At 40.2% G+C, this 10,207-nt stretch overlaps 1 protein-coding gene across 1 annotated transcript; it reads left to right on the top strand.

Annotated features, from left to right (window-relative positions):
- The first annotated feature begins 369 nt into the window (after nt 1-369).
- On the top strand, nt 370-9,157 carry LOC131239251 (probable protein S-acyltransferase 7). The gene is made up of 6 exons (XM_058236858.1): nt 370-638; nt 1,294-1,466; nt 3,459-3,641; nt 4,014-4,319; nt 5,356-5,589; nt 8,301-9,157. Exons 2-6 carry the CDS (start codon nt 1,356-1,358, stop codon nt 8,724-8,726), a joined length of 1,260 nt encoding a protein of 419 aa, XP_058092841.1. The 5' UTR covers nt 370-638; nt 1,294-1,355; the 3' UTR covers nt 8,727-9,157.
- The last annotated feature ends 1,050 nt before the right edge of the window (nt 9,158-10,207 follow it).

Below are 10,207 nucleotides of genomic sequence, written 5' to 3' on the forward strand. Positions count from 1 at the left end.
CAACGGGTCGGGCGCACTACAAACATGACCAAATCCGGTCCACTCTCATTAGGTAGGCCGCACATCTGATGAATACTAAGCACTGTTCTATTATTATTATCTCTCGAACCGTCCATTTTTTTTATTTTTTATTTTATTCTCGTGGGACTGATGAGAGTTCACATACCGATTCTGGCAGAGGCAGGGCCCATGGTACTCCCTAACGACGAATGGCCCGGATTCCATACACGTAAGCACGCGAGAGGACACACACGGCAGAAAAAGATGGCCCGGATATTTCACTCGTGTGACATGCGGCACGTGCACGGCAACGTCTCTTCAGGGCGCGCGAGTAGCTTTAGCATGGGCCTGTCCTCTCTTTATAGATTCCTTTTGTTTCCATGCTTTTGCGTCTTTTTAGCTCTATCAATTGCTTTCGTCTTTCCGTGCATCGCAGTGAGAATCGGAGCTTCCGGCAATGACCGCCCCTTCCATCCTCACCACCAACATCATCGCGTCATTCCCATCCAACTCGGCCGATTCCTTTGCAACTCTCCGAAAAATCGGCCGACTCGCCAACGCTCCTCTGTAGTAGCTCCGCCCTCTTCCCCTCCTCCGGCCGAACCCGAAATAACAAGCCGATCCGTGCCCGGCCAAAGGTTTGCCTTTTTTCTTCTTCTCTCTCTCGTCTGTCGCGTCGTTTCAAAGATTCCACTCGTTTGTTTCTTTCTTCAAAGGTGGAAATGACATTGTAACGTGTTTTGCTTCATTTATATTGAAATTTCCTGAAATGGAATGAAATTTCGGTTTCTTCTTCTTTGAAGACTTTTCTTCGGAACGTTTCTTCTATTTTCCCGCATTTTCGTTTATATTTATATATATTTAAATGAAATGGAATTATTTTTTGTATCGCTGTCGCAGAATATTGATTTTCTCCGGATTTACCTTTTTTTTTTTTTTTTTTGCTTTTTTACGAATTTTTTGAAAGTTTCATGTATCGTTATTTTCCACATTTTCTCGAAATGGAATGGAACATTTCTCCAGATTTTTCCTATTTTCTTCTTTTGATTTCTGAAGACCCTTTTATTGATTTTCTTTGGATTATTTATCGTCATTTTTATTCCGCGCATTTTCATGAATTTGGGAAAAAAATGAATTACTTGATTTCTAAGAAAATCGCCCCCCCCCCCCCCCCCTAATTTCTGTTAAAATTCTCTCAATTTTTTCTTGATTATTTATTAAATTCTATTTTTTTTTTTTTCCCAGACGCTGATTTTCTCTGGTTTTTTTTTTTCTGTGGATTGCTGGTTACAGAGGGTAAATGTGGTAATTACGGCGAGACCTGGAGGTGTTTGTAGAGCCGAGGTTGGGGCGGAATGCAGAACCAGATGATGTATTCGGCTCCCCAGCGCTCGCTTTCGAATCGACGGATCATTGACACTCGTGGCCAGTCGAAACGGCTCTATCAAGTCTGGAAAGGAGGCAATGTAAGATTTCCTTCGATCATCTATCTTTTTATGTAATCTGTAACTTTCCGTTAAATCACTGCCCATCTTTCTGTTGATCATAGCTTACGTTTTGAACTTTAATTGTATGTGATGTTGATGAAATTCACAATGTGGGGCCTGGATTTTCCTTTTTGGCCACCATCCAACACAGATGTGCTCCACCCAATTCATATGATTCTCAGGGGCCAAGGATGTGGATGCTCTATGCAGGCCTTCAGTTTCTACTACTGGGACCCATGATCTGATGATCCAGACCATCGAACCCCCCCTACATATACCATGCCCTAAAAATCTCCTGGACTGAGAGACCCAAGCCATCCAATCTTTGGAATCTTTGTCGTTTGATGCAGTTTTATTTTAACTGTCTGTTTGAATGCTACTTATCGAACAGTTTAGGACTGTCTCATCGGCGCACGGTTGGGCCTGTCAGATCAACGGTCTTGATCACTGAAACATGGACCTCCACTTAGAGGATTCAGCACAGTTGATACCTTCACCTTCCCCTGAATGCCGGTCCAGTTTGTGCTAGTGGGGCCCATAGTCTAATGATCCAGACCATTGATCTTGTGGGTCCACTGTATGTGGACCATGCACCAAAAATATCCCCGGTTGGAAGACCCATGCCATCCATTATTTGGCTTCTTCCTCCTTTCCTGCAGTTTTCTTTTAACCACCTATTTGAAGGTTGCTCATCAAACAGTTAGGATTGTCTCATTGCCGCACTGTCAGGCCTGTCATCAACTGTCTTGATCATTGAAACATGGAGCTCCACCTCTTTAGAGGATTTGGCACTGTTCATAAATTATCCCTCCCCTGCATGTGCTCTGGTTGGATAATCATAGCCGTCTGACATATGAAGTAGTGAACTTTCCACTGTTTGGATTCCAGGATTGTTTGATGGAGAGATTTTTTGGTATTAGGTCTTTAGCCAGTAGAAGTTGCTATTCTATGTTAATTGCTCTAATGCATTTGAGTTGTAAGATTTTGAACCAGGAGCAGCACCTTAAGAGAAGACTTGGGCGACAGAAGATATCACCTGACAGTGCAAAAAAGCCAACCAAATGAAATGCAAAACCACCCATTTTGAACTGGTGTTGGATTTTGCATTAATAAGCTTTATGCAACGGTCCCCTTGTTTAATCCCATGTATATGGGGCCACATTGTTGTACGTGTAGCTTTTCCTGAGATCTTCACTTCCCAAGAGATGCCTTTGAACTCCCTGGACATGATGGCTTGGATAATCAGCCAAGAGACACCTTTGAACTCCCTGGACATGATGGCCTGGATAATGAGATAATTGGATGGAACTTGATCTAAGTTTTCTAATTGATCCCTAGTGTCAAGTTTTGGGAGGTAATTGTTGGGGACTGATGCCCTTGTAATTGTTTGGGAGCTAAACATATGTTATAGATACCTGAGTGGTTGTAATTTAGAACTAGTACAGGAATTCCTCATGGAATGCACCGGCTGGGAGTTTTCGCATGTTTTGACTAGAACAGTAGGTTTAGAGTACAGAGCATCTTGATGCTTTTTTTCTTCTTTTTTTTTTTCATTTTTATTTTTAAAGTACAGAGCATTTTGATGCCGCTGCTGCCTAGGAGACTGGAACTCTCTGTTGATACAAAGATCATATAAAACATACTTCAAGTTGTGTGAAATGAACTAGAAATTCAACCACAATCCTTGATATCGAAGGCAACTTTGTAGCAACTCATTTTAAAATTATAAATCTCCTTCATATATGATATGTTTCTATATTAATAGCTAACACATTTCTGTTTTATCATTACTCAAAGATATCCATGAATTTTCAAGTACATGTATCTTTTTTTTCCAGGCATGTTCTTGTTAGCCACTTGCTATCTTTTTTTTTTTTTCTCTATAATGCCCTCATTTTTGGTCATGTATTTTCTGCAACTCTATTTTTCCTTGACAAACACTGAACACCAGTCTGTTGAAATATCTTGCAGAGATTCTTCCTCGGAGGCAGGCTTATATTTGGTCCAGATGTGAGGTCACTGGTACTTACAATATTGCTAATTGTAGTTCCAGTGATAATCTTTGCTTCATTTATTTCTCAAAGACTAATTAATGAGTTTCAGCATCATCTCGGGAAGCTTATAGTAGCTATTCCGGTTATCTTCATGATATATGTGAGTTCCATTGTATATATATATATTTTTTCCAATCTACTTGCCAATTGGCATGGCTTAAAGTCATATTCCTGCTATTACAAGCTTATCTTGCCTGTTTTAAAGTCTTCAATGGCTGTTTGAAAAGTTGAAATATAAGATGGTATTTAGATTTCAGAAGATATTAATTTGAATTAGCTGTCATTCAGGACTAATAGGATCAAAGTAGCCTTTTCTAGAGATTTATCTTTCGTTTCTTTTGCATGTGCTAGAATTTTCTAGAGATTTATCTTTCGTTTCTTTTGCATGTGCTAGAATTTTCTAGAGATTTATCTTTCGTTTCACTGACAGAGTTGCTATTTGATGCTTCCATTTTGCTGCCTATGCCTGCAGGTTCTTTGTATTCTCTTCCTCACTTCTGGAAGAGATCCGGGCATCATCCCTCGTAGTACACATCCTCCAGAATCAGAAGACGATGGTGATGCTTGTTTGTCGATAGACTGGGCAGGAAATCAGGGTCCCACCTCATCTTTACCTCCCACAAAGGATGTTCTTGTCAATGGGATGGTTGTCAAAGTCAAGTACTGCCACACATGCATGTTATATAGGCCACCACGTTGCTCCCATTGCTCTATCTGCAACAATTGTGTAGACCGTTTTGATCACCACTGCCCCTGGGTTGGGCAGTGTATTGGGAAGGTATGCTTTGTTGTTACTTCATTATATGTTGGTTTTGATCTCTTCGAGGCGTCAGTGAACTTATTGTTACGGAGATCAAGACCCAACTGTAAAGAGAGATCAAACTGATCATGAAAATATCATGGATACTGGGAAATGAAGTGCCTAAAATATGCGGTATTTTTTTTTGTCACATTTTACAGGCATTTCAAGAGCAATGCCACCTAGATCCCCAATCCCTTGCATTTTCTGTTCTGAATCATGTGATCAGAATTATGGGTTATTTGCAATCCGGATTGCTACTTCTACAACCTGAAATTATGATTCTATACTCTCATTGTTTGTTAGGCTATAATGTGAATTTATATTTGAATGTAGAGATCCATACTTCAAGTCATGCAATAGGAGGCATATCAGATTAATACCAAGCATGCTGGATCTAAAATAATAGCACTCATCATTTCATATGTAGACTGCACTATCAATTTGTATCTATAATTATATTGTGTATACTTAGCCTTATGTACCGGAATTACCCACAACCCTAGGATAGTGTATGCTGCATACCACGTACTCATTCCCATACTACAATGGCAGTGAGATCCACTATCCAGGTAAGCTTGATTAAGAGTCCATCCTTTTAACTATCATTGTTTCATGGACATTGATGGTAGATTCCCCTACTTTATCGCCCTTTCAGACGATTGTTTTGGCTTTCCTTGTATGGTTGCTATGAGTTCTTATTTTGCACTAAAGCTTTAGAAGCTGACATCTCTCTGGCTTTCCTTGTGGTTGCTATGAGTTCTTAGGATTGCCCTATTGAGGATATCTTATGGGGCATGCTCCATCATAGTGGGGCTCAACACAAAAATGGTCTGGAATGGATCGCTTAACAATGGGCCTCTTGTATACAACAGAACTTCGAGCATACTGTGCATACCCTTAGGTTGAGGATCATACAATTCTTCTTTACTTGTTTGGCATCCATCACTATCCGCTTCTCTTATAGTATTCTTGACTCCATGGCTTATCTTTCAAGTAACTTCTTTTTGTGTAGAGGAACTACCGATTCTTTTTCATGTTCGTGTCTTCCACAACTATGTTGTGCTTGTATATCTTTGCCTTTTGCTGGGTAAATATCAAGAAAATAATGGATGCATATCAATGTAATCTCTGGAGGGCTTTTCTGAAGACGCCCATGTCGGCTGTTCTAATCATATACACATTCATAGCAGCTTGGTTCGTGGGAGGGCTCACAGCATTTCACATATATTTAATCTCCACCAACCAGGTTCATTTTTTTCCTTTAATTACCTTGTTAGATTGTACTCATAATTTTCTCTTAATATGTAGACATAGCCTTTGGGAACTGTGTTGGTTCTTTTCAATTTTATTCTTGGAGAACTGTATGATCCTAAATCCTATTCCAATATGTTCCAATGCAACATCTATGGGGCAAGATCCAAGCTCGTCGTCAGGTGGGCACCACTATATATCCTGTTGCCTGAAAATCGGTCTGGTCTGGTCACTAAGTGGGCTCACATGTGTATTGAATTTGGACTGTTGATCAATTCTTTTAGCCATCCACTTTGTTCATAAACAGGTGGCCACTAGATGACTGGACCGTTCGTAAACAGGTGACCACTTGAGAAGTGGACCAGCCTGATTTTCAAGTCAATGTATATGATTGTGGGCCCCACCCAATGTTACCTAGACTTGTGCCAACTGTCAAAGTACTTTAAAGTACATGGTGCAACAAACTCCAAAAATCTAGGCACAAGGACACTTTGTACACAAATAAATAAATTTTTAACAAAATAAATAAATTGATGAATAAAATAATAAAGTAATGTAGCAGGTGTGTGGAGAAAGAGGAGATCAACGTCGTCTTCTCAACCGTAGCCCTTGAATCTATAAGGGAAAAAAATCTCTAAAAATGAGAAATAAAATTGATATTGCTAATGAAAGTCCATTTACAAAGCCCTTTCATATGACTTACATATTCTTTAAAACCTAAATTCATAAAATTTTCGAAATAGTAATATTTCCTAAAATAGTTAACTTTCTAAGAAATTGTTAACAAATTCTAAACTAATCAAAACTCTGACATAACTCAAACAAGGACTTTAAGCTATTCCAGGGCTCTCCAAACCCTAAACACCCTTAAAATAGCAAAAAACCGGAACTTGATAAAACTAGTAAATTTTAACTTAAGAATCAAAATTTAACCCCTAAGATGACTTATTTCTAGAAAACTGTTCAGGGGCCAATGTCCTTTGGCATTGGCCAGCATGTAGAGCTTGTTGATAGATTTCCAATGACAAATTATATGTGCAAAACGTATAGCCGGTCTCAAAGTTTTGGTTGTCGAAAGCTGTAGTGCACACTAGACCCTTGGGTTGAACTTTCTAGCCTGATTTACTTGTCCCACCTCACAAAGGGGTTCTTTTTGTCAAATAGAAAATCAAGGGGAATTTAAAAGGAGAACTCGTATAGTTCAACCAATTAAAAATTTGTGCAATAATCATCTCAATATATAGTAGTTTGGGTAGACGATGCTTTATAATTTGCTTTCTCAAAAGTGAAAATATTCTGAGAACCCTATAAAAAGAACATATGTGGGCCATACACCTATAATCATCTCATCACTCCCACTTTCTCTGGAAATATGATGTTCCCCCTAAGTTTCAAGTCTTTGGATGGCTGGCTGGGAATAACAGAATCCTTACCTTAGAAAAAAAGGGATGATTCTTCCGAACATTTGCTTATGCTGCATGTCCTCCGAAGAGTCGGTTAGCCACCTGCTGATCCATTGTTCCTTCGCGTATTCAGTTTGGTCTGCCATTCTTTCCTGTTTCAAGATTAGTTGGTGTTTTCCCAAAGATGTGGACATGCTCCTGAAAGCATGGCACGGGGTTCGAATAGGCAAAATCAAATCCAGGATTTGGCAGACGGGTATTTTGGTGGTGTGGTGGGCGCTTTGGATTGAAAGAAACAAGAGGTGTTTTCAGAATGAGGCGAAGCCACCACACTTAGTTTCCTCTTTTGTTAAATGCTTCATTGCTGAATGGGTGTCCCAAAGGGCTGGGACCAACGTAGATCTTTCTTTCCTTTCGTCTTAAGGGCCTGCCTTCTCAGCAGTTCCCCTCTTTTGTGTTTCTTTTTGTTTTTTTCCGGCTTTAATGCAAGTTACCTTTCAAAATAAAAAATAAAAAAAATAATAGAATGAATTTAAATTTGGACTGTTGGAGGGAATCCATACGAAGAGAATGGAGCAAGCTTGCAAGCAAGGAGCAAGAATTTTTTAATTGAAAAAAGATATTTATATAACTAAATAAATTGAAAATGATGTAAGAAAAACTTTGTGGGGGATGACACTTCATTTGAAGTGTCCAACATGTTGCACTTTCCAATGACATCACAAGGAAACTTCATACATACAGTTTTTGAAGTATCGTGTCATGTTGAGAAGTCTTTAGGTAACACTGATCCCATATAATGTAAATCCTTGATTTCTCACAAACGTTGCACATTTGTATGCACAGGGGGAGTAGGATTCAGGATCATTACCTTTTTAATAGTCTGTATACTAGAGGGATATGATAGAAGACCCATCTGTTATAATGTGATAGAGCCCCACTTCCACCTCCCACTTGGCAGGGGAGATACTGGATCGGGATCATCCTTGTAGTTGGCTCAGCCTTGGTTGCCCCATGGCTGAAAAACAACCCCAATCAAACAATCATAGTGGTCTCTCTCTCACCTTTTCCCCTTAGATGTCGACCATTGATTATTTCTTATTGGTTCTTTAGAATGATATGTTTTGTGCAATTCTTTAAACATGGACCATCCATAGTGTGGGCCACTAGGTGGTGGCCAGTGTCTCACCTGCATCTTTTGTTAATGCAAGCATAAACTTCCACTAGCCCTCAAGTTCCCATGCTTCTAGTATTTTTCCTCCTCTCTTACAGATCGCCACAACATATCCTCGTTGTCATGCAGACGACCTACGAGAATTTTCGATTCCGCTATGAAGGGAAGGTGAATCCTTATGACCTCGGGTGGGCCAAAAACATTAGGGAGATCTTCTGCTCGAGGATTCCCAGTTCTCATAACAACTTCCGAGCAAGGGTGAACGAGGACTTCGCCTCCTCCACTGCTTCTCTCCCTCGGGGCCACGTTCTCAGCCCGGAGATTGCCAAGGCGAGCTTAACCATAGATATGGGCAGCAAACGGCAGGCTGTTGCTGCGGATGAGTTTGAAGATATACAGAACCAGATTGGGTTAGAGAGATCCAGGAGCCAGGCAAGGCACTCGAACTGGGTCCAGAAAGGCAACTGGGAAATCATGCCCGACATGCAGGCATTGCCCAGTGAGTTTGGAATGGAGCACAAAGGCTTCACTGATAGGGAGAAGATAAGCCATTGATATGGGGGCGGTCACAGGACATGTCTATTACTTAAAGATGGCAAATGACAACTAATATAACTAACAGGAACACAGTGGTGATGGATATCATTGTCAGAAACTGGGAAGAGAAGATAATTGAAACTGCATGAGATGCCCAAATGCTCTTGGAAGGGATTCGAGGGGCCTGACACAGGATGTGTTGTTTGTAGATTAATGTGTTTTTTTTTTCTCTGTAGCTGGGAAAGAGACTCTGTACATTTTGGTATGTTTTGGTTTGGATGCGTTTGGGGTGTAGTTGGTGTTTGTATGGAACTTAGAATATGCAGAAATCAAGGCCCATTTGGATCTTGATATTGGTAGTGTTGTTGATGAGATATGGTTATGTTTTGTTCTTAGGTCTGATACAAAAATCATAGAAATGGGAATCAGCTTCATTCAGTTAGTGAGAAGTGGATTATATTTAAGATTCTTTTATTTGTTTATTCATTTTTTTTTTATTTTTTTTTGGAGTTCCATGATACTCAGTCTGTATATGATGCTTGATACGCAGGCACTAAGAAATTGGAAGCATGGCATATATTAGCTCAAATAAAACTGACTAGGTTGTGCAGCCCACTGTCACCAAGTCGCAATCCCAAGATCAGATTGGTTGAAAAATCCTAACCTCTGATTAGTGGACAGTTGTTCATCGAAAGAGGACTATATGTGCCTGCATATCATCCATCACACTGCCAAAGTATCAAAGTTTCTTCTTCTTCTTATTTTATTTTATTTTTTTATTTTTATTTTTATTTTTTTGAAAGGCAGCGAAGATTCATTAATAAATAAATTGGAAGAAAACTGACCGCTGAGATAGTGAACTGAGAACTGCCGAAAAAAAAAAAACCAAAGAGAACCAAAACAGGACACAAAACAAAACAGGGAGGGAAAAAAAAACAACAAAAAAACAGAGGAAAGCCCAGCAGCAGGGAAGACAAAATAAAAACGCAGCTACGTGGCGCTAAGGTGGATGCCGGTAAGAAGAGAAATGTAGCTGATGTTTGCTGAATTGCAGGCCTACTCAGAGAGGAAATGCTGGATTCTCTTGATCACATAGACGACAGAATGAGACTCGTCTCTAAAACAGCGGCAATTTCTTTCTTCCCAGATGGCCCACCAAGCAGCAAGAAGAGTGGTTCTCCAGGCCGCGGATCTATTCTTTCCCAGGGAGACTCCGTGCCACGCCGCAAGGATGCTGTTTGTGGAATTAGGGAAGGACCGGGAAATGTCGAAATTGGACAGGATGGTTGACTAGACCGTATTGAAGTAAGGGCAATGCACGAACAGGTGGTCCGCCGTTTCTTCGTTTGACAGGTAGCAGATGCAAATATTCGTTAATATCATTCCTCTTTTCCTCAGCTTATCAATAGTGAGCACTTTTCTCTTTCCAACCAGCCACCCAAAGACAGCGATCTTTGGAGGAACCTTGTACTTCCAGACCTTCGCAGTAATCACCTCCT

The sequence above is a fragment of the Magnolia sinica genome, chromosome 3 (genome assembly GCF_029962835.1).
Source record: "Magnolia sinica isolate HGM2019 chromosome 3, MsV1, whole genome shotgun sequence".
Classification (NCBI taxonomy): Eukaryota; Viridiplantae; Streptophyta; class Magnoliopsida; order Magnoliales; family Magnoliaceae; genus Magnolia; species Magnolia sinica.

What these genes read in the sequence shown, in the direction of transcription:
- LOC131239251 (XM_058236858.1), top strand. Translation starts at nt 1,356, where the DNA reads ATGCAGAACCAGATGATGTATTCGGCTCCCCAGCGCTCGCTTTCGAAT. An exon ending in AAGTCTGGAAAGGAGGCAAT is followed by an intron (nt 1,467 to 3,458) that starts GTAAGATTTCCT and finishes AATATCTTGCAG; the next exon opens with AGATTCTTCCTCGGAGGCAG. An exon ending in ATTTAATCTCCACCAACCAG is followed by an intron (nt 5,590 to 8,300) that starts GTTCATTTTTTT and finishes GTTGTCATGCAG; the next exon opens with ACGACCTACGAGAATTTTCG.